Source organism: Epinephelus moara, chromosome 17 (assembly GCF_006386435.1).
Source record: "Epinephelus moara isolate mb chromosome 17, YSFRI_EMoa_1.0, whole genome shotgun sequence".
Lineage (NCBI taxonomy): Eukaryota > Metazoa > Chordata > Actinopteri > Perciformes > Serranidae > Epinephelus > Epinephelus moara.
The window spans coordinates 5,496,853-5,524,452 of record NC_065522.1 but is presented as its reverse complement, the minus strand read 5'-3'; the positions used below and the strand labels follow the sequence as shown (position 1 = coordinate 5,524,452).

The 27,600-nt window shown below is 40.1% G+C and overlaps 3 protein-coding genes across 5 annotated transcripts in view; 1 reads left to right on the top strand and 2 right to left on the bottom strand.

Annotated features, from left to right (window-relative positions):
• Positions 1-8,910, bottom strand: part of map4k2 (mitogen-activated protein kinase kinase kinase kinase 2) — a 46,974-nt gene extending 38,064 nt beyond the window's left edge. For both annotated transcript variants that reach the window (XM_050067632.1, XM_050067633.1), the window contains exon 1: positions 8,535-8,910. In XM_050067632.1, the coding sequence (XP_049923589.1) occupies positions 8,535-8,627 (93 nt within the window). In that variant the 5' untranslated portion in view covers positions 8,628-8,910. The remainder of the gene's footprint in view (positions 1-8,534) is intronic.
• Positions 8,911-12,542: 3,632 nt separating this feature from the next.
• men1 (multiple endocrine neoplasia I) lies at positions 12,543-22,674 on the bottom strand. The gene is made up of 10 exons (XM_050067598.1): positions 22,528-22,674; positions 20,533-21,013; positions 20,204-20,412; positions 19,703-19,831; positions 18,516-18,556; positions 17,618-17,705; positions 17,147-17,283; positions 15,463-15,607; positions 13,921-14,094; positions 12,543-13,828 (listed from the first exon to the last, which is right to left on the bottom strand). Exons 2-10 carry the CDS (start codon positions 20,966-20,968, stop codon positions 13,313-13,315), a joined length of 1,875 nt encoding a protein of 624 aa, XP_049923555.1. The 5' UTR covers positions 20,969-21,013; positions 22,528-22,674; the 3' UTR covers positions 12,543-13,312.
• Positions 22,675-23,489: 815 nt separating this feature from the next.
• rtn3 (reticulon 3) overlaps positions 23,490-27,600 on the top strand; it is a 37,431-nt gene continuing 33,320 nt past the window's right edge. Inside the window, exon 1 of one of the 2 annotated variants that reach the window (XM_050067967.1) lies at positions 23,490-23,773. In XM_050067967.1, the coding sequence (XP_049923924.1) occupies positions 23,683-23,773 (91 nt within the window). In that variant the 5' untranslated portion in view covers positions 23,490-23,682. The remainder of the gene's footprint in view (positions 23,774-27,600) is intronic. The other variant, XM_050067968.1, reaches the window with a different exon arrangement.

Sequence of the window (27,600 nt, the reverse complement as noted above, 5' to 3'; positions counted from 1 at the left end):
CACAGCAGTGCTTTGAGCTAAATGTGTCTGCATATTAAGATGCTCAAGATAAGCATGTTACCATGCTAACACCCTATACTGGACCTTATGAAGAATTAAAATTCACCTTCAGACATATTTTACAGGATGTAAAAATACTATACTATGTTTTGCTATGATTAATATTTTGTTTAATATTGTTTACCCATATAAAAGGTTAAAAAAAAATCTGAATAGGGGCAGGAAGCAGATCTACTTTTTCTCCCCCATTGAGAAATTCTTAATCTGGCTTCGAAACCCCACCCACCACTGTTTGTGCTAAGGTGACTGCTGAAAGAGCCATGCACATGAAGATGGCTAGCATTAGCATTAGCAGAAATACCACAGAGATACAGCCATACATGTTTGAGCCAAGTCTGTTGTGTCCCCAGTCGGCAACTAGCAGACGTATCAGAATGGGAAGTGTAGTTAGCATTTTTTCTGTTTATGTTGTTTGTCAGCATGTTTCTGTTAGTGGTTGACACACATACTACAATATTACAGTGTGTTCACCTTGTCACATTTTCAGTCAGTTTTTTAATTCAATAAGCTTTATTGGCATGACATTTCTTATATGTTGCCAAAACACAATTACAATATAAGACAGTGAATTGTGTAAAAAGCCCCCTCTTTACAATAAAAGTGCAACATTAAACATAATTTCCTATAAATCACACATGCAGCCCCATCAACCCCATCTAATAAACCTAATAATTTATTAGGAAACTTCAAACATAGATCTGGTCAACAGTTAAACCACTGTTCTAAAACATTGTTTACAGCACAGTATGCTAAACTACAGGAGATTATGATACTGATGCTTCATGCTACACCACATTACCAGTGGTGACTACAAGCAAAACGAGTGGCAATTCAAACAGCCAGCTTTTATAGCCATGCCGGACTGCAGACACTTGCCACATGTGGCCAAACACTCGCATTGAAACATTTCTGACTGTGTTGACAATGTTTGTATTTGGGTTGATCGATCAACCATCACTTGGGCTGAGCAATGTGGCATATTACAACAAGAATGATACACTTTGTTGAAAAGACAGACTTGTTATCAGTGTCATGGCAATAAGTACTTTCAATGTGTATTTATTCAGATGCTTATTTACATTTATGCACAGTCCTGGGTATTACCTAGGACGAGAGTAGGGATGGGAAAAAACATCAATTCTTAAATGCATTGAGATATTCTCTAGAAAGATTACGCATCAGTAATAGGTGTTGATTGATGTTGATTCCTTGCAGCAATTTTGTAAGTCTGGGCTGTACGTTCCTTACGGCTGAACTCACTGGATGGGGAAGTCTAAAAGACGTAAACATGCGTATTGTGGTTGTGTCCTAAAATAGGCTACTACTAGAGTTTTGGTGAGGATGGCTAAGAGTAAGCAGCTGCAGACAGATACAATCCGACTGGCACCACCTGGTTTTAAAGCTTGCATACAGAAGCATTTAGGCTCCTACAAAGTTAAGCCTTGTACATACTGTGCGATTTTGAGCTGTCCCTGACGAAAGATGACCAATGTGAAAGAATCGTGGCGATATCTTTAGTCGTGGCTCTAAAACCATGGCCCTACGTTGCACAGTGTCCCTACAGGGACAGTGTCACTCTGCCATTGCAACTCAAAGTGTGTAAGAGTGCCATACTAACTTGTAACACTAATAAAGTTAAAGTACCTCTGCTAATTAAATCCATGCTCTGCTTTATAACCGCTGTGGTTATGTCAAAGCAAGCCACTAATGCACCTATTTTGAAATGAATACCTCCACCTGTTTGACCGGTGTTTCTGACCACCACATAGCCACGATTTGAGTGGGGGGTTTTTCAGGGCAGATTTAATGATTAGGGGGCCCCTGGCAAATGCTGTCATGCTTTACTTTTCACCCTTTCCCTAACTGGGAATGTTGGTATTGGTAGTAGAGGTACCCAAAACTTTTGCTTGTATATTAGCAGTTCTTGAGAAGGCTGCAAGCAGCAACACCACAGGCAAAGCAATCTGCCCATTCCGAACATACATGTTTTGAATAGACACTGCACTAATGTTTTACAAGTAGCAAGCAGTCACACAGTGAAAAAAAAAAATCAAACATTTTTATGTCTCAAGATGCAGCGATATTTGTTTTATACTCGCATCGTAGCCCTCTGAATTGGCATCAAATCTTGAGATGCCTTTAAGAATCCCAGCCCTAGAGAGTCGATGCAAATATAACTGCACCAACATTAAAATACAATGACAACACTGGACTTATTCCTTGACCAATATCCAGCCACCAAGTACTCATGTCTCTGGCTACAGTGTCGCTGTACAGATAAGATGGCACTAAACCTGACAACCTCATTGTGACATCAAAGTCGCTGCAGGGTGCAGTCACTGCACCTCCACATTATCCAGTATTATCTTATAGCTGTACACCTCATTGTGCACAATAGCTTACACATGAGTTCGTGATGTTTAGATAAGGTATAGAGTTTTTCAACCTCTATGGAACCAGCACTTCTCTGAGAAAAGTTCACTTCCTCCGCACAAAATCTGCAACTCTACTGCTTTGTGAAGTGTGTCTCTGCAGGAGTATGATTACACAGTGCACAGCCTAACAAGCTATCTTGACAGTGCTTTATAATCTGGACTTTGTAATTAACCTCAACCAGAGGTATCGCAAGCTGCTCTTTTTGGGTTTGGGTGTCAATTCATCAGATACGAATAACGAAGGCTTTTTTTCTCATTTCCATCAACATTCAATGGAAATCCGTGAGGAGACAGATCACACAGAGGGCAGAGATACTTGCTTTCTTCCTGGGAAAAAACCCTGAATACCACCATGACCTCATAATCTTACTGCTGAATGAAGTTCAGTCAATCTATGGTTAAATGCTCGGTATATCCAATTACTCCTCATTCTAAAATGGCAGCTTACAGTGCTGTGTGTATTTGAACTGCTTCGCCATCACCACTTGAGGACAGAAACACTTTCCATTTGGACTGGCTGTGGCTGGTCAGAGCCACAGGAGGACATGAATCAAGATAACTAAAAGCGTCACACACACATGAGTTCTGAGCTAAGTTTCCTCTGAATAATGGCAGTGTAATGAGAGTCCATTGAAAGCCCACACAGTCACATGTCCTGAGGTTTCACCCTTGACGACTGCAGTTACAGTTCCACCAAACCCACCAGCAGCAGCAGTGGGAGTGAGAATGTGCTATTGTCTGTCACTATGTGTAGCGCCGTTCCCATTCAAAGCAGACACACTGGCTGCAATATGTCCAACTGTTACAGTCATGCCAAGATGGCTCAGAATACCACTGTCAGTGTCAGCTGAATACTGCTCATACACTGCTCATATCAGAATGTACCGCCAAGTTTTAGTCTGCAGTTCGTCAACATCTAAGAAGTTGACCTGTCAATGAAACAGTGCTGGTTCTACTGGAGATTTTGAGTTCTTAGGTGGAGTTCTTTGTATGTCCTGCTGCTAAATAGAAAATTTAAAGCTGCATCAGTCAATGTATTTCTAAGAACGATGGATGAATGAGTATGTGCACGGTCACAGATGAGCAAATGAAGGCGAGTGACCATTCGTGCTCAATGTGGGGGTGCTAGTTGTGACACACACGGAAACCTACCAACATATGATTATCAGATAGTTTGCTAAAACAAAAAAAAAAAGCCATGAAATATGATGTTTTCTGTACATTTTCTGTGTTCTTACGTTCCATGCCTGTCTTCTGACTCACTGACAGCCAGACAGCATCTCTCATATAGGGCAGTTTGCATTTTTCATGGCCAATTTCATATAGTATCAGCTGTTTAGACACGGCAATAATCACTGTCTTCTCCATCTCGGAAAAATACAGCCAATGACATTCAAGCGAATCAGCCACGCATACTTCTTTGCTATTGGTTGAAGCTGCAACTGCCGGTCAAAGTTCCCCACAGTTGAACTTAGGTACGCACAATATTCAATGTTTTGCCGATATCTGATATGCCGATATATAAGTTATTTGGCCAATAACCAATATTGATATTGATATATCCACTTTTTTCCCCACCCAATTTTAGTGATCATCGGGTCTCTTCTATAGTGGAATCAACATCATATTATACATGCATACTCTTATCATGATGGCCCACCAGCAGATGGAGACAAGAAACAGAATGCTTTTCAATGTATGTAATATTCATTCATAGTGCAAAATAAGAACAAGCATGTTGGCCGATTCCTATAGTTTCTATAGTCAGCTGGAACAGATGACATGCTGATACTAGTGTGCATCCCGAGTTGAACTTGATGCAAAGCAAAGATGCCAATTTACTTTGCCACCAGTAGCTGATGTTTTATTTGCTCCTTGCTTACACTGAATGGAAGTGAATGGGAGGTCACTATTAGCCAAAGTTAATTTTGCGCACGTGTGACAGCACCCTAAAGTGTAAACTGTCACATGGAGTGATGAGTTTCCCTCAAATCTAAGGAGCTTTTTAGCATCAGTCTGCATATTGTTTTGGTTTTACAGCCTGCACCTGTTTTGGTTGAGTCTTTTCGCTCTCATCATGTTTATTTCCATTAGCAGTTATTTTCAGTAAAAAAAGCTCTGATAAAGCCACTGTGCACTACCTGCTCAGCACCTAATAGCAGACAGACACACTTAGGAACTAGCTGGTGAAGCTAATGAAGTCTATAATACCTGAAGAGTCAGATATTTTTCTCAGAAGTTGGTGGAGACCAAAACAAAGCTAATAGAGACTGAATATTGGACTTAAAATGATCAGGTTGCTGCTAACATGCAGATAAAAGCTAAAATTGCTCTGTAACTGCTGAATGTGAAAATAAGCAATTGCTTGCTAACAGGTTAGCACTTTTATAAGGTTATAATTTACCATGCTGTTTTAACAGCTTGTTTCACTGCTCCCAAGTGGCCAAAAAATCAACCAATGCAGCTTTTAAAGAGTACTCCACTGATTTAGCAGTATCCTTTAATTTTGACGAATGATACTGGGTCGATATACTGATTCAGTGATCAATAATCCAATATAATTGTTGCAAAGTGAAAAAAATCGATACATATTATCATAATCGTTTAAGATGCGTCTTTATTTTGAAATTCCTATGGCACGTCTGTGTCACCATTTCCATCCAAACACATCCCTTATCAAAGATTCAAAGAGGGCTAGTGGCCTTGTGCCAGGCAGACATCGGCAAGCAGCCAAGACAAATACAACTGATCCTCATTCACCAATATCTTCCTAAGTTTCTCTTCAATTTGTTCAAGAGCAAGAACGGTTGGTGAATGAGGCCCAATGAGGATATTTAGTGGTAATAACGTCTCATATCGATCGCAGACCCCCGAATTAAACTGTACTGAAATCATATTTGTGATATCAGCAAATACTGAATCGCTGGCTAAAGAATCGATATAAAACCATATCGTGATGAAACTTGATTTACAGCGCCAATTCTTCTTCCATGTCCATAATGCAACTCCACCACTGACAGCTGAGTCTGAGATTGGGATGCATTATATTAGTAGTGGCTAACACAGCCTGAAGCCTGCAGCAAAGAAGAAAAGCTACAGAGGTCTGATTAGATCACTTCTTTCTAACTCCACACCTCCAGATTTTTTCAATTAAGAGTAAATGTAGAAAGTTGTGAAGAAATGTCATGATGGATTTGGGTTTAAGAAAAACAATGAAGACAAGGAACAAAAAATTCAAGAATTAAAGTTACTCTTGAAAAGCTCTGAAACACAACAACACAGCAGCCAAAGTTTCACCCAACAGCTTCACCAACAGACAGTGACAAAACCTAAGCGAAGAATCTAACAAATACAAAGGCTCGCTGCTATGCTAAAGCTATGACCTTCACAGTCTGCTGTTCATCCCTCCGTTAGAGTTCCACACACATGAACAATCTATGACAAGGAGCACTGAAGCTGTCCTACAAACACACTATGTCGGCTTTCACTTCACTTGTCATCCATGTGTATGAAGGCAGAACAGTTTCCGGAGCTGCTGCTGCTGCACTGATTGACTGTTCAGCCCAGAACGTAACGTGAACAAACCACTGAAAGTGCTCTGAAAGCACATAGTTCTCATGGGAAGGAAACAGAAAATACTTTATAATAGGTTGAATGTGTGAAGTATTCTACAGCAAGCAGATGGGACATTCGTCTTTAGGATAAAATCTCCCATGTTTCTGGTTTTGGTGTAAATAAAAAAAGAAACAATACAAATTCTTGTGTTGCTTCAGCAGGATGCACAAGGCACCGGGGCGGGTTACCAGCACAGGATGTTTGCATCCTGACACTCAAATTATGAAGTGAAAAGAGGCGACGTGAGCTAGTTCCTACTGAAAATAAAGGTCACATGGTATGACCACAAAAAATTGTAATTAGATATACATTTGTCAACCATTAGAGATTTTGAGACCATTTATGTTGTGATATCTAAGCTTTTGACATCAAGTGCCTTGACTTGCGACAATAACTTTGATTATTGGTTCATCTGCCAATTTATTTTCTCAATCAACTGAGTATTCATTGATAAAAAGCAGTGAAAAACTGGCATTTACAGTTTCTTAGAGCCCACAATGATACATTCAGTTTGCTTGATTTGTCTGACCACAACCTGATCACCAAAAAAAACATATATATGTATTGTAAGTTTTGCAAACCACCAATACATTTCATTTGTACATTTTTGTGTAGTGGATGCGTTCCAAACTTAATGTTTCTAAACAAGACTGTGGTGAATGTGTGGTTAGGTTAGGTTTAGTCACAAAAATCACTTGGTTATCGTTAGGAAAAGATCATATTTTGGCTTTAAACACCCACGTTCAGTGCCACAAAAGCTGCTGAAAAAGCAGGTGCAGTTTGCTAAAAACATCCAGGTTCCATGGCTCAAATACTGCTGGGAAACACCTCCATGTGTCTGTATGAAAAAACAACAACCTGACTTTGTGCCACAAAGACTGCTGGAAAACTCTGCCATGCGTCACTAACAACACCCAGGTTCGTTGCCAAAAACACAGGTGGATGTGTTGCGAAGGGTTGCCAGAAAATAGTCCCAGAGAATATTTAACATTTTTGCTTGTAAAGTAACTTAAATTATTCATTCAATAAATCGATTATCAAATTGTTGGCACTGGTGAATGGACCTGCACTTCTATAGCGCCTGTCTAGTCTTCAGACCACTCAAAACGCTTTAACACTACATGCCAAATTCACCCATTCACACACACATTGCTACACTGGTGGCCGAGGCTACCATACAAGGTGCCACCTGCTACTCAGCTTAAGCATTTACACACACTTAACATTTGGGGTTCAGTATGTTGCCCATACTTCAACATGCGGACTGGATGTGCCAGGGATCGAACCGCTGATCTTCAACTAATCATTGCAGTTCCAGTCAGGTATTTCAATACCTTTCAGTAAGCAAGTACAGTATAGTATCGTGATATTTTGTGTGGCAATATTGTATCGATACACAAACGCCAAGTATCGATATTTTATTATATACATTACTAATGTTACAAATACAAATCAAACGTTTGGTAGCCTACTAGAATTATAAAACAAATTGCTTTTTCAGTCCACAAGATACATGTTGCTGCAATAAAGACACACTGAAACTTTATCTCATTAGAAAAACACAGACGTTGACACGGTTTTCCTTAATTTGCAGTCGAAAAAGGTATAAAATCGCAATATATCTCAATATATGTTATCACAATACATTGCAAAACAAAATCGCAATAATATTGTATCATGACCTACATATCGTATTGGGGGGCCTTTTTTTAATCTATAAACTGTTGATTTGCCCTGCTGATTAGAAATATTGTGATATATATCAATATTGCAATACAAAATAACATTGTTGTAGGAGATTTTATGCATATTGTCCACCTTTACAAAGACAACATGAACCTGTGGCACAACTGATGCAACAGGCTGGTAACTATGCCTTGTAAAATGTTAAAGGAGATCCTGGGTTTCTTTGAGGGGTTTAAAGAGTTAAATGGCTTTGCTGTAATGACATAATGGCACACTCACACACTCACACACACAAAAATGTTTTGAATTCATATCCTTTACACTGACTTTATTTCCAAAACTATAACTCAAATTAATTGGACAATTTTCAGTATTATTTTCCTATTATGAAAAATATTGTTGACATGGTGTGTACTCTGAGATATGACTAAGTGTGTGCTCTGCAGGAGAAATGCTCCTTAAACATTACAGAAGCAATAATAAGGATTCCATGATGTTATGCCTCAGCTTAATAAAAACCTCTCACATGCAGCACTTTATTTGATATATATCAGAGACTTCTCTAAATACAGTTTCACCTTGATGACAGGAAGTGTGTGTGTAGGCCTATGTGTGTGTGTGTGTGTGTGTGTGTGTGCAGTGGGAGAATCTCTGTTGCTGAACTATAACACGTCCTGATGAAGGTTATATTTCTGTGTGTGTGCTGCGGTGAAAACACGAGGAAATGTTCTCGCTCACCTTGAACACATCTCCGTAGGTGCCGCACCCAATCCGGTGGATTAACTCGTAGTCATCCAGAGGGTCCAGGAACGACACCCCTATCCTGTCCATGTTTGGAGACACCTCTGGGTGCTGTGGGTGAGCCTGGCGGGCTTTCTACTCACACATCCCAGCTGTTGTAGTCCGGGGAGAAGGCAGCAGCAGATGAACGCACTCTCCCTGACTGGCTGTCTGGCCCGTTAATGGGAACTAATTGGAGCTGACTAATTGCTGGTGTATCGATCCGGCTGGCACACACACACACACACACAACTCCGCACACACAGACACACTACAGGCGTGTGTGTGTGAGCAGATAGTCCCGAGTGGTGCTCGAGTCACATCACGCATGAGCGAAGACACTCCACACTGTAAAAAATTGCAACCCGGGTCGTTTAACTTGAACTGTGGTGTCGACCTTCACTTCCCTGCTGTCGTGCTTACCAGAAAAAGATACAAAGGTAGGAGTGGTTAAAAAAAACTAACTCATGGTGAAGTAAAACTATAACATATAAAAGTCTCAGGGATAAATCAAAACTCTGACCTAATTTTGACTTGGTAAGTCAAAGTTTTAACTTTGCTCATAATCTTGACTTACAAAAGCCAAACTTCTGACGCATTGTGGCGTAATACAGACTTAGCCTCATATCTCATAAGATTGTCACATAAATCTGATTTATAAAGCCTTACTAAGTCAAAATTGTGGCTTATTATTTCATCATTTTTACTTATAATCTCCTAGACTTAGTATGTCACAATTTGAACTTCAAAATGTCCAAGGCTTTGGTTTTTGACTGAATACATGGAACTATTAACCTCCCCATTAGCCTCAGATGCATGGGTGTAGATTGCATAAGGTGGGTGAGGGGACACGTCCCCCTCAATATGTACTACATGTGCCTTTTTCTCCTCCAATAAAAACGTGAAAGTAGCAATGGACTTTTTTTTTTGGACAACATTTAAGACATTTACACTTTATATCAGGGGTCTTCAACGTTTTTTAGGTCGACGATCCCTTAGCACAAAGAGTGATGGAGCAGTGACCCCCTATTACATGTATTTTGTAAAACTGATTTGCACTTAGGAGAATTCTCTGAATATTTTCAAGTCTTCTCTTGTTTGTATGAAAGAGGATTTAAAAATTTTTAGATTTCAAGAATAAAGTTGTAAACATACGGAAAATAAAGTACTAAATCCATGAGAATAAAGTCGTAAATCTCCGAGAATAAAGTCATAACTCTATGAGAATAAAGCTGTAAATCTACAAGAACAAAATCAAAATATTACAAGAATAAAGTTGTAAATCTACGAGAATAAGAACGTAAATCTACGAGAATAGAGTCATAACTCTACAAGAATTTAGTACTAAATCTACAAGAATTCAGTCGTATATCTACAAGAATAAAGTCGTAAATCTACAAGAATAAAGTTGAAATAATACAAAATTAAATTTTAGGAGTTTAATTGCGTAATATTATTATCAGTAGATTTACAACGATATTCTCGTAATATTATGACTTTAACCTCAAAATTTAAGATTCTTTTTCTTAAACATTTCTTAATCTTCCTTTGTATGTTAGCACTAGCCTGTAGCTGTTAAGTCAGCAGCAGTTGTAGCATGACTTGGTGCATTAGCCTCACCCTCTGTGCTTTATTTTTCTGAGGTGGACGTTACATATTTACAAAATAATCCACTGTGGCTCACAAGAATGTCTGTACTCTTGGAATAATAATGTAGCTAATTGGCCAATATGCTTTAATAGTAAGTAACTGTTAGCCAACTAGTTTACCGTTATGTTTGGGGGTTCACGGTTAAAAAAAAAAAAGGTGTGCCACAGTTATTTAGCATTAGCTAACTCACATGATTGCACAAGGATTCACGGGTAAATGTTAGCCTATCAATGATGTTTTGTACTGTTAATTAAATGGGTTTCTATGAATAGGCAAATCAGTCTCAGCTAATAATATGTTGGATTCATGTTGATGTGAGTTTTCAGACACACATTTAAAAGAAAATACTGAAATTAAAAAAAATAATAAAATAATTTAAATGATCAAGCAGTAATTTGGTGCAACCCCTTGCAGTAACTCTGAGGACCGCCTAGGGGTCTGTGAAAACTCAGGCTGATGCACTAAACGCACAAATTGGTGCATAAAAATTCATAAGACATAAGTGCTCCCTCTGCTGTTGAAACAAAACCTACACCCTCCTCAGATGTATAATGCTAAATTAGCAGATGTTAGCATATGAAAATGGTAAAAATAATTCTATGATAAAAAGTTAAATATTTGACCTCTTTTCTCACTTACAATGGTAACATTCCAATTCATTAAATCAATAATTGATACGCTGGTTTAAAAATTCGATGTATACCACTATTTGCAGAGAATCATGTCATTTTCAAATACTTTGTGTATCATAGTCCTGACCTTGCATTTCATGATTTTGACAATGTCAAAAATTTACTTAATGATTATAAATAGAGTAAAAACCTCACAGTTTTAGCCTAAAAAGTCGGAATTTCATCCTAAAATATTGACATACTATCTTATCATCTTAAGCTAGTGTTACATATTTTTTATTCAATTTTTCACATTTTGTTTTCCTTGTGGTGGGATTTTGCTATATATCATTTAAAGATGATTGTACTGAAAACATGTCATGTTTGAATCTGTTGTGTCTTATTAACTTTTTTGTTGTGTTCATACTGAGTGATGACATAGAACCATACTACATGCGGTCCCATTCAAGTTTAACCGATGCACTTGAGCTTGCTGTCACAGATTAATCACTGCTTAATCTGCAACTGTCAAGTGTCTCATAAGCATCACTGTTAAACCACAGCTACATGACATAAATACTTAAGTTTCAATTTCAGAAAGATTTTCCCAGCGCTTCTCTCTTCTTGCTCCACCCATTAGACAAATGTCCAAGAAAATTGTTAGAAATTTGGTTGCTATTTATTCTTCTTTTTTGCAATTCAATATCTTATTTTTAGGACCCATTATCTCATATTTATTCTTTATGGTTGAGAGAGAAACTTTGCTGCATTATATTTATGGGTTGTTCATCTATCCCATTCTCCTGTGTGCGATATCTCAAGAACGCCTTGAGGGAATTCCTTCAAATATGGCACAAACATCCACTGGTCGTCAACGATGAACTGATTAGATTTGGGGATCAGAGGTCAAAGGTCAAGGTCACTGTGGCCTGGTCCATCTCATTCTTGCAAACGCGGTATCTCAATGCCGTTAGGGAATGTCTTCAAATGTGGGACCAATGTCCACCTAGCCTGAAGGATTAACTGAGTAGAATTTGGTGGTCAAAGGTCACGGTGACCTCAAAAAACATGCTTTTGGTTTTAACTCAAGAATTTGTGCAGTGATTATTGCAAAGGCTCACACAAATGTCTAAGAGAATGAAATGAAGAAGTGATTACATTTTATATCCAAAAGGTCAACTTCACTGTGACATCATAATGTTCTACAAAAACACATTTCTGACCATTATTCAACACCATAACTCAGGCACAGAAGGGGAGAGATTTAGTCAGGTACTGACCTGACACCAATCTTAGGTGTTCACTTTGAAATTGTGCTGATTGTACAGGTCCTCTGTGCCATCAGCTCAGAGAATTTTGAGGTAGCCATGTTTTGGAATTTGTAGCTTCTTTACAGCAACATCCATATCTGAAGCACTGTAAACTGTCATGGCTACATATGGGTCTACACAGACATGGATGTAAAGTGTAACTTTAACTTGACTGGTTTGCAAAGGCATACAACTGGGAGACAGAAATTCTAGTTTATATAATGACGATGAAGATACCTGAAGAGGAGGAGACCTGCTTCTCTGCTGAACATAGAAAATGGCACACCCACTAGCGTCCAAGCTGAAAACACCTTGATCAGATGGACATTTTTACAGCTTCTTACAGCTCAGTAACCTATGAACATGTGCACTTACATATCATCAGATTCAACACATTGCATTTTCATCAGGTCTTTATTACTTGCAGATACAAAAACAACAAAAACCACAAGTCATCAAGCAAATAGGATGTAGCAGGGCCACCTAATGTGGCTCCGTCTCAACAGTGCATGGTCTTCCTGGGCTTCTCTAATCATTAGAAATAGGCCTAGCTTAGCTATCCTCCAAACTATAGGCCACCTACTTTAGAAAAGAACAAAGGCAAAGTAAGGCAACATAGAGCTAGCAAGAAAGAAGCTGTTGATAGAGCAGAAGTGGACAATGTTACACAGTAACTATCCTAAATTAATCACTTCCAAGGCTTCAGTCATGGACAGGTCCCTAATGGTACCAGGTAATATTTACACATCTGTTTGTTGTATTCTGGTCATCCTCATTACTTTGGCTTCAAACATCCACGTGAGTCAATGAGAAGTTAATAGTCAGTGTGCAATTGGCTGCCAATTAAAACACAAACTAATGATGAATGAGTGCTTACAATCTAACAAACCAGGCAGTTCCCAAGAAAATCTTTTTCTCCCTGGCTGTAGTTAAATAAAAACAGAATGAAATCTTCACTCCTTCAGCTCAAACCTGATATGTGGTGCTTAACTCAAGTGTACAGGTCATATTGCTCGGATCAATGAGGATATTGACTGAACTGGACCTCTGGATGAAAACACTGGTAAAAAGTTTCACAAACAAAAGCGAGGTTAATCGGGTGTCCGTGCTGCTGTTCACAGTATGTCCTACAGAGTCTCCACAACTCCTACAACAATCAACATGTCTAGAGTGACTTGCGCTGGCGCTTCATGAAGGACATGGAGTAATCCCCGGCTGGTGTGCTCTTCTGCCTCTTCATCTGGACCTGTGACTGGGCGGTGAGCTGCAGCTTGATGGCGCTGGAGTTCACCTTGGCTGCACACAGCAGCTCCTTCATGCCCTTCATCTTCTCACTCTGGAAGGTAACCACAGGACCGGCAGGAGAGGGGGATGCCTGTTGTTGAGATGAGGGAGAAGAATCCGGGCTAGGGGACTTGGGTTTAGCGTCAGCGTCTCCGCCTCGCAGGCTCTGGGAGGAGCGACGGCGGCCCTCTCCCACCTTCTTGGGCTGGGCTGCTGCAGCTGCTGCAGGCTGGGTGGATGGGGAGGTGGGAGCAGCAGCAGGAGGAGAGCTCTGCTCATCAAGCTTGGACTCTCTCCTGGGGCCTCGTCTGCGGCCTTCCCGGGGGTCATCACTGGACAGGTCGTCATCATCCTGGGACTCTGGCTCTTTGGTGATGATCGACACCTTCTGACGCACCTTTGGAATCAGACCACACTTATTTTTAGCTACAAAGCATTTACACACCAGCCAGTTGAAGTACAAAGGCAGAGCTATTCTGGGTTTCTCACCTGAGCATCAAAGCGGCTCAGAGACTGGACCAAGTAGGTGGCCCAGCCCACATGAAGGACCGGTGTGGGACTACCCTCCTCCCATTTGCAGATACCATCATAGAAACGCAGCAGGTGGGCAAAGCATTCTGGGTCCTGGAGTGCTGAGAGGGCAGCTGCCTGCTTGGGCTGCTCCTGAAATCACAGTACATGTCACTTAGACCCCATCAGGGTTCCCACACAGTTTGACCAATGAATTTTCAAAATATTCAAAACTTTTCCATAATATTTTACCCCAGTTTCATGACTTTAGATAAGTAGTTTAAAATTGGTCACCCTGATACAGCCATACACTATTAAACAATTCCAAGGCATTTGCCGAGAAGCAAACTGCTTGCTAACTTAACCTCCAGTCGCCAAGTAGCTGCATGTACCAATAGACCAGACCAGCACATTTGGGTACGTCTCAATATGTCAAGGCCACGCCTCTTTTGGGGGGGACAGAAAACTGAAGATCCGATAGATGTCATTACAGTTTGATCTGTGTTTGGATAATAATTTTGACGCATCTGTATGCATTTGCTTCTTGATAAACAATAGACATGCCTAATAATTTTGTTGCAACCTTGCCTGAACCTGAGTGTACACGTTACCTTCATAGATTAAGGTTGATCCCTGTCACGCCCATCTAGGCTTCCATGGTCCAAGTGGATCAATGACCCAACACAGTGGGCAAATATTTCATATCTGGACATCATGTATGGTCAGTTCAGGCACCATTTCGTCACCGGTACTGTTTTAAAAGTACCGTTTTAGAACCGGTATTGGAAAAAAATTAAATGATACCCAGCCCCAGTGAACAGCCAACTGTTTAATCTAGGCTGAGATTTAGTTGGAGACGTCAGTCTGATGCTGCTGTACTGTAGCGGCCTCCCACCTAAGCTAACGTCAGATCTCAGTGTGAAAGCTTTGGTCAGCCCGCCACACAACAGCTTTTCGACATTTTCCCGTTTCTGTCCTGATGTGACAGCACGTTTCTTTCCCCAAGAGGCGGCGCGGCCTTAGAAGTGACACAATGCCAGTCTGGTCCGTGTCTGTCACATGATACTGGTGGTGTTTCAACAGCCGCACAGATTTTACATTACTAAATACAACAAAGGTATTTCCCATAAGGTTTAACTTTTTTTTTATCATTTTATTTTGATCATGTCAGTTGTAACATGTCAACTATATTCTATGTGGTGTCACTCTAAACAAGTTATACATTCACAAACAAGCTTTCTCACTTGGTTCATTCCGCTAAACAATCTGGCAGTTAGTGGGTATAAATATTTAGTAACAACTTATTTTTACAACAGTTTCATTATAAGTAGGCTGCAGATATCATTATCCAGATACAGATCACATGTTAATTGGAGGTGGGAGGGTCGGATTCTCAGGTGTATTTCGTCCTACTGACAGCCCCCTCCCCAAACAGTAAAAACTGTAAATGAAATAAGCTGACCAGATCTGAAAGTGTAATCTGCTGGATTGCAGCCCTCCTCTGCGGCTGGAAATACTTGCCTTGTCAGCTCCTTCTCCTCCCTCTGCTCCCTCCGCAGGACTCTCTGCAGCAGCAGCTGTCTCCTTCAGCAGAGTGGGGATAACATCGTTTGCAATGTCAAAGAACTCCTTGTAGATCTCCTCGTCCTCACGGAAATAATTATAGCTGCAAGTGCAGGTGAGAGGAAAAGGACTTTTAAATAACAGCGAGGAGAAAGAAAGAAGAAAAGACTGAAAATGTCATGTTACAAGCCAAATTTCTGTTCATCTACTGAGTGTCTCTTCTGTTACAAAAGATATCACTGCGCTGAGTTCAGATTAAGAGAGTTCTTTTATCATTTTATATCTTTCAGGATGTAACGTTGACCAGTGACATTCCAACAGTCCAGACAAGTGAACTTTGCTCCAAAATCTACAAAGAATCCACTGTTGTGAACACACACACACACACACACACACACACACACACACACACACACACACACACCCTCTTGTAGATGGTGCACAGAGGGCGAGCTGAAATTGAAGAACAATGGAGGAGCAGGAAAAGGAAGCTGATAGATGGGGAGAGAATGTGTGGTGTGGTGTGTTGGGTCAGTCCTGGTATTTTTAGCTGCAGCTCATGAACAGTGTGTTTAAAGGGGAGGAGAGAGCGTGAGGATGCTGGACACTTCCTGGATCGACTGCCACACCCTCTCCAACGAACTGGGACTGGGCTTTGTTGTGGCTGATGTCAGAGGAAAATCACCACAGAGAACAACCCCAACCAGAGCTCAAACTCAGCTGTCACATCACTTTACTTTGATACTTAGCTCTCAGATGAGACAGCTCATGAATGCATTTTGTCTTCAATTTTTTTTAGTAGTCAACACACAAGACAGGGAAGATAGCTTTGCATTTACTGCCATCTTGTGTTGATCTGTTGAAATAACACCTAAGGCTGCTCGATGACTACCATACTCTGATTTACAATACAACAGCCCTACTGTAAACACCAGCATAGTTCACTGTAATGTTGAGAATATCAGTTTAAAGGATAACTTTAGTATTTTTCAACCTAGATCCTATGTTTTCCCATAAATTAATTTTTTATCCTAAGTGTCTGACAACATTATGGAAAGCACCTCTACAGAAATAGACCTTTTTTGTTTAAGTATGATGCTTTTTGTTAAACCAGAAAAAGCCCTGAAATCGCTATTGCCAAACCCACCATTTAAATAAACAGTAATTTTGTCATAACACACAATTCATTCAAAGTTGGCAGAAACCAAATAAAACTCGAAAAATGCCTTGGTTTGTCTTTCCTCTGTTCCAACAATCACCAACTCCAGCTCGGTTGAAATGAACCCTTAATTCACCCAGTTAGATGTGAAAATATGCTGGCTCTACACACTCTAAAATTACTGTTTATTTAAATGGAGTCTGGTGGGTTTGGCGATGGCGATTTCAGGGCTGTTTCTGCAGCAATACTGAAGCAATATGCTGAACGCAGCTCCACAATGATATAATATTTTTTTAGAAATGTCATGTTCACATGTGGGAGGTTAGGCTGTGATGACTCTACATGTTAAACGAGTACTTGAATGCTGAAAATATTGTGTACTCATCTTCCCAGACTGAAAATACGACCTCACACTTCCATCTGAGCACGAAACTCATTCATTCTACACACAACATATTAGTGTTTAAAGCAGTGTGAACTCACTCCTGCATGACCTGAGCTGCCTCAGCCCAGGCCTTGAGAGCCTCCCGCACATCCCTGTGTCTGTAATGGAAACCAGCCAGGTACATGTAGGGGTAGATGTGCTCGTTGTTGTAGTGCTTCTGAGCAGAACTGACAGCCTGAGAGAGAGTGAGAGAGAGCACAGAAAAAAAATTACCTCCTATTTAACATCCTGATCTATAAAGATTTGTGAAACACTTGGGAGTTTTGAGTGCAGAAAACCAATCTGTTGTCACATCTGCATCAAGTTTGAGGCAGAAAAGTATGATGATATGATGCTGTCTAACTCTGAAGGGACCATACATGACGCTCAGAGAAAAAGTCACAATCAGTACAAGTGGAGCTGACCCCATCTGGTTGGTTTCTATAAGTGCATGTCTGATACTGGTTTTTATATGACTGTGTCATACAATTGTCAAATTGAAAATAAATAAGAGACTTCTTAAGACTGACCTTGAGGTGGATTTTCAAGGGGTTCTCTTTGCCTGGGATTGGATCCTGATCTTCAAGGTCTGCCAGGGTGCCCATGGCCATAGGATACCTGGAACATAGTACAGGAAGGGAGGAGGTTGTGAAATCTGGTAAGTTTACACAATCAGCTCTTCATAGTGGACAGGCAGTGTATAGAAACTGAGAAGCCGAGTTCAGACCAAAGATTTGTGACGAGATGAAACCATTTTAGAACGTTGCAATGGAAAGTTGCCACGGTGTGTGAACTGGCTGGTCTGAGCTCGACTCAACCCGGCTGACGGTGTCACCTGCAACTCAGCTGGTCAAATCGCCAGCGGCTGGCTTTAAAGTGTAAAGCACGTCACCAGACTCAACAGCCAATCAGCTTGTAGTGAAGTCTGCTGGTCAAGTCAAAATGACTGCAAACGATGTGTTCACTTGTTGCAGCAGATGCTCTGTCCCCGCCCTCTGTTTCCATCCTAATGGCGTCCCGGTGTCCCCCTACATGAAACATTCTCATTGACTGATTAATTGGTGCTGGTTGTTTATATCATTGTGGCATATTGATTATGAATACAGTCTATCTGATTCTTGTTCTATTTTTTTACTGCCTCATCACTACTACAAATGCAGCTGCAGCCAGTATCTCACTATCACTATCCTCATTCATATTTTAAGAAGCTACAAATTATTTTCAGCCATAAAATAAGCCTGAAAAGGTAGAAATCAGAAGTACAGAGAGTTGTTGCATAGAGATGATACTGTCTCATCTGGTTGCATTGGTGTGAACCTGCAGGTTTTTAGAACGTTGCAGCAGCGCACTGCAAGTAGCTGCCTGTTTCAATTCATCTCATTGCGAATCTTTGGTCTGATCTGGGCTTTACTAACTTCATCAACTCACCTGTCCAGATCACCTCGATCGTACAGCAGCCACAGGAGTTTCTGTTTAATCAGGGAGAAAAACAAAGAGATAAGGAAGAGAAACACACTGACTGATAATATACCAATGATGTTATCAGGTAAAACATACACGATATTTCACAAGTGTTTTCAACCATGTGAAACTTTATTAGTGATGGCCAGGTGGTGGTTCTTTACTTACATCGACTGTGGAGCAGGCCTTAATTTGCAACACTTCTTTTTTTCTTAAAAACTGAATTAAAATTAAGCGAAACTGACACCCTTAAAAAGTATATTATCTGAATCAGATACTCGTTTCACCCAAGTACTTGGCTCAACCCCAAAATGAACCACTCTGCTGAGAACGCTTTCTCCTCACTAAAAGAAATATTGTTTTCAGTCACTTCTACTGTACTGTTTCTTTAACACTGTTGTGATACTGTCAGTGAATCACTTCCAGCACAGATCTTTCACATTAACAGCTTTCATTTAGCTCAAAGGCATAACCCTGTCTTTTCCTGGTAGGCTTTTAATGTGAAACTACTGCAGGAAGTGTTAAGTTTTCATTTAAGGTATCTTAACAGCAATCTAAAATAAGACGACAAAGAAGTGATTGGAAATAATATTTATGTTAAAAAACAAGTGAGAGCAGCAGGTGGTGAGTATAACATGACATTAAGAGTATATGTAATTTCAGGTGTTACAGGTGTCTCTTTCCATTTCTCTATTAACGGTCTACATTCTGACATTCCAAACTACACAATTGCATATAACTTCATGGTTGAGAGTAAGGAATAATACAAAACTATTTAGGGTGGTTTGACCAGATAAATCCTATATGGGAATCAGTACCACACATTACAGTATGTCCTGATGAGTAGGATATTAACTGGGGAAAAAAATTAAGTTGTGAAAAAGAAATACAGCTCTGATTGTGCAGAAATCAGTAATCATGAGGGAAAACAGCACATTAGGCATCAAACTGCAGGACAAAAGAGAAATGTCATGTAAATTTCCCGTTTCTATACACAAGCAAGTCAAATTGTTCCATGTCAGACTGGCTCTTTGACATTTAGGTCACCGCTTCCGCCAGCATCTGCTGTGAAACTGAAAACTGTGGTGTGTTCCGGGAGATTAAAAAAGCAGATATGAAACAACCCACTTCACACTACAAGTGGCAGTGCTCACCTGTTGCAGCTGCAGGAGCTCAGAGCTGTCAGTGTGCAGGTCCAGTGAAGGGTTGATGGCACAAATCATGAAGGCCACCTCCATGTTTCTGTCACATTTCATGTAGGAGCCCTTCAGATACAGCCAGCTCTGAGTGAAACACAAACATGTTCACAGGAATGTTAATATAAAATAATTTCAGTCTGTTTGTCTGAAAGCTAAAGCATGGAATAATTTGTGCAGTTTTCTGTCATAATCTAAATCTAAGAAGGGCTACCTTCATGTTTATTTAGAGATGCTGGGAAAAGAAGCACAACATATCACAAATGACACATGACTGTAGTGTGAAAAGCATCCACCGTAACACAAAAAAAAATTAAAATAAAATAAAAAAAATAAAAAAATAAAAGAACTGAACTTAAATACTATTTCATATCCTGAATTTAAACTATGTTTGGGTGTTTCTTTAACAGCTATGAGAACATTTCATTATTATTTCAGGTAAGCCGAGGTCGGCCTCACCTTCTCACTGACTCCTGCTGTGACTGTTTGTCCTCGTCGGTCCTCATTACCCTTTCCATGCCACGTGACCTCAGCTGTCTCTTCACCATTTTTGCTGAAAATCACCCAGGCGTGGTCCTCAGACAGTGCCAGGTGGACATCCTTTAGACCTAGAACCTGGCAGGCTGCCACCACTGCAAATGCCACACCTGAGCTGTCCAGTTTGGTACCTGGTTCAAATGTGACAACAAATTACTTTAATTATCAGTATGACATCATTACTTTCAAGTCTATTCTTACCATAACAAACATCTTCAGAAACACTCATTTCATTGTAATACTTGACATACCAGTGATGAGACTGAAGAGGGACTGGATATGGGCCCGGTCCTTGAAGTAAGAGCGGCTCAGACTGTTCCAGATCACATCTGAGACTTTCTTTACCAGCTCCCTGCTGGACCCTGCAGCAGTCCTCCGGTACTGGGACAGGTCCACCGCGCCGCGGATCTGGGCTGTGAAGCGTTCATACAGTGCAGAAATCATACCCAGCTCCACTGTGGGGAAGCAGGAGTTGGGACAGTCCGGCTCCAGTGGTTCAAACCGCACCCCAGGAACATTCATGGGGATGACCCGGTTCACAGCTAGGAAGTGCTCAACGAATCCCAGGACCAGGGAGAGAAGGGCTAGGTCTGGCTCAGACTTGCGGAGCTCAGCGTCGAACAGCTGAACCACACCGTCGATCCCCCGTAAGGGGAAGTGCTTCTTCTGGGCTGAGTGTAAACCCATAATGTCCACTGGCAGTCAACTCAGATGCTCTCCTCACCTGCAGTACTGAATGTTACACAACAGTCAGATCAACTTCACATCAATATCACACACTGATGCAGTAAAGTTTGAAAATATTTAGCAAACATTACTTAAACAGGGGGATTTTGTGTATTTTACCTTTTATATCTTTTTCGTCTTTACTGTTATATTGTAAAATAAATCTAAATCTTATTGATCTGTAAAGCACTTTGAATTGCCCCGGTGTATGTGTGCCATACAAATAAAGCTGTCTTGACTATTTGTTGTGGACTATTTACAGCAGTGGATTTATCCACATCTTGTAAGTATATTGGGCAGCAGGACAGTGTAGGTGAGATTAAATCAAAATAAACTACAGCGTGTGTGTTCATGGAAATGAAGGAACATGTCACCCAGTGCAACAGATTGGCTCACCTTTATGTCTTATAATAGTTTTTGGAAAACAATTGGGCTCTATGGCACAAAGGATAAGACATATCAGAGCTGGATACACACTTAATACTTATTAACAGCTACATTGATTATTGGTTTGGGTCTGGATGTGAGATTTGTTGACCAGTAAATATTGTATATTGCCAGACTTATAATTCCTCATTACAACATATTTATACTTCCTTTTTTAAAAGCTGACTGTAAAAAAAGCATTTTATTTGGCATACGAAAAATGTAATATTTTTTCATAAATACTTTTATTCTATTTTTATACGTTAAAAAGAAATGCGTCACTTTGTGTTGTAAGCAAAGCAACATTTTATGTCGTATATATTTTTCGGAGTTGTACGGAGACCTATCGGCATTATTAAACACCTCGTTAAAAATGTCGGAAATAATAATTTAGCCCGTGTAATTGTACCTGCCGCACGCGAAACAAATAAGAGATAAAGCCAGACAGTGACCCACAGCCGACCAGCTTGACTCGTTGCATAACGCTGGTTACATCAATGCCGCTAACATGGACTATATGGCGCTTTGGTGGGCGGGGCACTCCTACTGCTACAAACGGAGCTACAGTCAATTCAAAGCGGCTAATAGGAGCTCTCCGAGGCTCGTGAGTCCGATTGATACGCCGAAATGTCTCTGCAACATCACCAATACTTACCGTCTTTCAGAACAGACCGAAATACTCCATTTGATGAATCAATGTGCACGCCTGGTTAGCTAGTGTAGGCTAACTAGCTAACTTTACTAAGTTAAGTTAGCAAACGTTACTCACTTCAGGTTGCTATCGGTGTTAGTTTATTGAATGAATATTGTGTTATTTAAATAAGTGAGATAAAGTAACGTTACGGAAATATCCCGAACCACAAAGTGAGCCACACACTGATGTAAACAGCTCGGGAGCAGATGGCTGAATGACGACTGTTGTCAGAAGCGGCTAACAGGCTAACGAGCCGCTAGTTAGCTAAACTCGCCACTTTTGGATAACGCTTATGTCCCTAACACTCTCGCGAAACATATCGCCACAGTATGCCGCAACACCGACTCGCTCTAAGCACTTCTCAACGCAAAATGTGACCAATGTGTAAGAGAATACGTACCCGTTTTCTCACAGCCTCAGCCACATGTTTTTGTTTGTGTCCCCCTTCTTTTGCCGCGCAGTTCAGTCTGCCTGATAGTCACTTGCTGTGTGCCACCAGGCTCTACGTCTGCGTAACGGAGCGGATCTCATAACGACATGTCGGTCGCTGTCAAGCGCAGTTGAACGCCGTTAGGCCCATCCCCATGGTTGTAGATCTTCAGCACGGCGTACACGTTTTACTCTCATGTATGCTGGGAAATGTAGTTCGTAGTATGTTACTCGTCAACACCACCAGTAGAGGGCAGCATAATTCAGTTATGTGATTTATTGCCACAATATAGAACAAAGGTAAGCATTACATAATGGAAAATAAGCTACAATAAAACCCACAGTTTAGTGAAACTGTACTGTAGCCGTGAAGTCAATACATCTTCATCATTATTCAAAACAATTTTGTCACTGCGGCTATGGTTGGCTTTGTTACTAACAGCTCATCACACGAGTTTATATATTCTACCCCATAAATATTTATGCCATAATTATCAGACGCAATATTTTGGTATAATTTACTCAAAATTCGTATGTTGCAACCTCCCAATGATATAATGGCCGAAAAACAAAATCCCAATTTGGTTCAGAGCAGGTATAACATGGTGTCTGTGTTCAGGAATATTCCTCTTGCTGCCTTCAATTGCTGTCGAATATCTTTACATCGATTTTGAACTTCACAATAAAATGACAGATTCCGACTAGAACCGTCGGATTTTATTGATATAAGAATATATTTTAAAAGACAGAGAGGATAGAGGTAAAGTCGATGAGCAGTGTTGATTAAAATAGTTTGATATTTTTATGGTATTGTACTTGAACGCAGATAAAAGTCCTGTTTATCAGGTTGAAGTTGAGATATCGGAGCCTGAGCGGAGACCATGAACGCCTCTCACCCGACATGTTTTTCCCCTCCTCCATTAGTCCGCCTTGTTTCCCTCCATCTCTGCTTATCTGTCAGTGCTCGGACGTTGCGTTAAGGTGCGGATCCGAGTCCCGCTCTTGGGGAAGATTTGAGGAAAGTCAGACGACATAAACGTCTTCAAAGGACAGTATATACGAACATTGTCATTGAAACGACAGACATTTTACCGCCTTTGTGCAGTTGCTTTGAAACTACAGTAAAATGGATCCAATGACTCAGTCCGCCCAGATATCATCGTCGCAAGGGTTTGCCGATGGACAAAATTCTGCTGCCAAAGAATCAAAGCTGTCCGGTAAGAAATAGCCTGACGTTAAGTTAGCTAGTCAAAGGTCAATTGTAAGTGAGTGTTTTACCATTAATTACGATTAAACCATATGTGTTTCGTATTTATTTACAGCATTAATAATTTCATAGGTTTACATCAAGTCCATAACGCAATAATTCAACTTGGAACAGTGGCTACTGTGATACCGAAACCTTTCTCCTGTATTGTGTCTGTTGTTGGCCTGTGCCTGGTTGTCTAAGCTTGTTTAAGCTGTAATGGGAAACACCTGTGGTAGTGAACTTATCCGGGCACACAGCTACCACTCATGCCCTGTGTAGCTTTGGCCTGCCCCTGGTACATGCCATGGTCTTTTATGGCGATAACGCCACGCAAAACCTCTTTTTGTCAGTCTGTCAATTTAAAGTCCGCTTGTTGATAAGCGTCAGCCACAGTCTATAGCCATTGTTGTAAAGCATGAGGTAAGACATTTACCAAACAGTATATATTCGGTCACCTAAGCAGTTAAACACAGAATTATGGGTGGACGCTGGCAGCTACTGAGCAGCATGATTATATCTAACAATAAAGGAGACTGCGTGATTAGCAGGGCTAACGTTACTTTGTGAAAATACAAAACAAAGAAATGTTATTAAAATACATGCTTGTTGGTGCATATGATGTGAGCCGAATTGAAATCTATATCCGAATGACTGTTAATGTAGTCTTACATCATACTCTACATGATGTGTATTTGTTTATAAGTAAATTGAGATTAATTGGCAGTTTTCACAATAAGCTTTGGGGTGACAAAGCGTTATCGGTGCTAAATGTTGCGATGCTCTGCACTGCAGATGCATTGTTACTGGGCAACTGCCAGTAAAGGGAGGACCTCTTAAAGGCACATTGCCCTTATTGTTTTCAATGTCTTGATAATATTAACAGGCCCAGAACAAAACATTCACTTAGTACCAACATTCACTTTTGTCTAATAACTATCACCACCACCACCACCACCACCACCACCACCAGTTTTTGAATGTTTTTAGGTGTTCAGGTTCCACAGTCTAGATGAGCCTAATTAAAACAAAGGAACTGTGTTGTCTCCCAGGGCCTTATTGACAGGTTATTGTGCACAAGGGAGTGGCAGCTTCACAATCAGTGAGCGTGTGTAGCCTCAGTGAGCGAGTTTATGTTGGTGTGTGTTAAGCTGTCTGATTTGAACCCCGTGGTTCAATCAGCCACTACATCTCAGCCATTTGAAAATCCTTCAAAGCCATGTTCTATTAATCAGAAGGATTGTAGGCTTTGAGGAATTACAGCACATGTGGTCATGGGCGTCAACTGGATGTGGCAGGGTGTGGCACATGATGCAAGGCTGAGTTTTGATTTGGTCTTGAAGTTGATACCACGGAGGAGAGGAAGCAAAAATTAAATGATAAGTCTAAATCTGCTGGGACACCAGAGGAATTACACAAATTCACATCAGAAAGCATTTCGGACAACAATTCCTGCCTTGCTTTAAGTCATGTGATGTGATTAAGAACTCATGAAAACAATGACCAAATTATATTCTATTATAATTATAATTTAGTCTTATAAGCAATTGTTGATGGCTCCACTTTGTCCCATACAGTTAGCAACCACAAGCAAATTTGGAAATTTAGGTTCTTACTAATATTTGATACAAGATAGTTTTATATAGCACATTGGTTTTAGGTTTAATAAAATACAGAGGTTCATACAGTTGTGGCATAATCGACAAAGGCAGAGCTTTTTGTGAGCTTCTGTTAGAGCTAGTTTTTGTCTGTGATTTTTAAGGTAGTCTCCAGAAAACACAGCTGTTAAAATGAATAGTTTTCTGGCAGCCCTGACCAAACTCAAGCATTCAGTGACAGATAACAGACTTTGCCTTCTGCAAACCTTAGTCATTACAGCACTGCTGAGTCACTTCAAAATATAGGCTTTGGGGCCTACTCAGTCTGCATCGGTGACATATAGAAAGACAGTGTTCACAGATGTGATCCTCCTACTCGGAAATACTTTTGCAAGGGTTGGCAATGAATGTCACTTTTTTAACTTTTATATTTTAAGAAATGTTACAGAAATATCTGTATTTTACGGACTCATTTTCATTTTAAATAAAACCAACAAAGTGATATATTGTGAAATCAACAGCAAATATTTTATATATTATAAATCCATCTGTAAATAATGTTATGATTGTGTTTAGGCAGACAGGAACTATGATGTTATTACAGGATGAAAATGTAAAATAGTTAAAGGACAGTAGTTAAGCTCAGTGAAATATCTGCATTGTTTCCTTCTCAAAGAGTAGCTGTTATTAGCTGCAAAGACATACAGGCCTTTACTTGGAAGCAGGCTCATATTGAAGAGACATTGTTGAGCCTAAATTTTTCCTGTTGGATAGGTATATTTTTAGCATATTTTAGAAAGTAGCCTCCCCATTCTCTTCTCTGCCCCTGTTTTTAATTTGCTGTTTGTTAAAAACTAAAACAACAGTTTTAAATTCACCAGGTTTATTATATCATAGTTAAAGAACTTAGGTTTTTTTTTGTTTTTTGACCCTATTTTCCCATGTGTCTAAGTGACTAATGAGAATAATAATTTTTTTAATTGGTCCAGTATTGAGCAAGAGGGCTGCAGCTGGCAGCAGAGAAACAGGCCGCAATGGAACCAGTTTGGGAATATTCACAGTGGCGCAAATGTACATCCACTGTAAGTGCTTGTTTTTGCCACTGACAGGCTCAGGTTGTTATTTTTAGTGTCTGATCACATTATTGAAAGGATCCATACAAAGACAGACCTTTTTAAAGAGGAAATATCCTTTATTATTAACAGAGAAACAGCCCCACAATTACTGTTACCAAAGTCACCAGACACCATTTAAATAAACAGTAATTTTAGCATCTATAGAGCCATCATGTTTTTCCATCTAACTGGGGGAATTAAGTTTATTTCAACCAAACAAAAGTTAGCAATTGTTGAAGCTGTGGAAAGACAAACCAAGACGGTTTTTGAGAATTTTATTTTGTTTCTGTGGACTTTGAAAGACGTATATTTTACAATGCTAAAATTACTGTTTATTGAAATGGAATCTGGTGGGTTAGGCAATAGCAACTTTAGAGCTGTGTCTGGTCAAACTAAAAGGATCTTACTCTTTACCATAATTTTATCAGACACTTATAACAACAGTCCAACTGTGAGTGGCAAAAACACGCACTTTTAATGGAGGTAAATTGATGGTGCACATTGCCCATTAACTTTACAGTGTAGCGGGTTTCACTACTGCTAGGTGTAGCACTCTAGCTCAATACTGGATGAATTTCAAAAATTGTTCCCTACAGTTACTTACACACAAAAACATGGGAAAACTGTCAGTTATGCTCACCACTTCTTGCACATTAAGACTAGCCAATGGCATTTAATCTGAAACGTCTATAGGAAGTGCTGATTTGCAATGAAAATAAACATAATTAAAACACACCCAAGACGAAAACTAGAAATAATTAGTCGATTAAAAACAATCTATCTCAGAAAGAGGACATGTTGACATGAGTATGGTGGTGCAATTCTGTACATTTCCATGATTCTGGAAATACTACTATTGAATACTGAATTATCCTGAGACATTGCCACATAACTGACATGTAGTCTTTATGTCAAAGATGTGCTTCTGTCCATATTACTCGGGCTTTAATGTAGTATAGTAAACTACACTAGGTTTATTTTTCAGTCTGAGGACGTCACAGCTACCAGATGGCCTGGCCCGCCTTTCCAGCCTCTGTCTGAGGCTGGGCCCATTTCACTTGACTTGCACACTGATGAGTGACACG

Bases quoted from the DNA above. Each gene is read 5' to 3' on its own strand.
- men1 (XM_050067598.1), bottom strand. From the start codon at position 20,968: ATGGGTTTACACTCAGCCCAGAAGAAGCACTTCCCCTTACGGGGGATC. The intron at 18,557-19,702 runs GTGAGCACTGCC...CTGATTAAACAG, and splicing joins AGCTCCTGCAGCTGCAACAG to AAACTCCTGTGGCTGCTGTA. The intron at 17,284-17,617 runs GTCAGTCTTAAG...ACTCTCTCTCAG, and splicing joins CCTTGAAAATCCACCTCAAG to GCTGTCAGTTCTGCTCAGAA.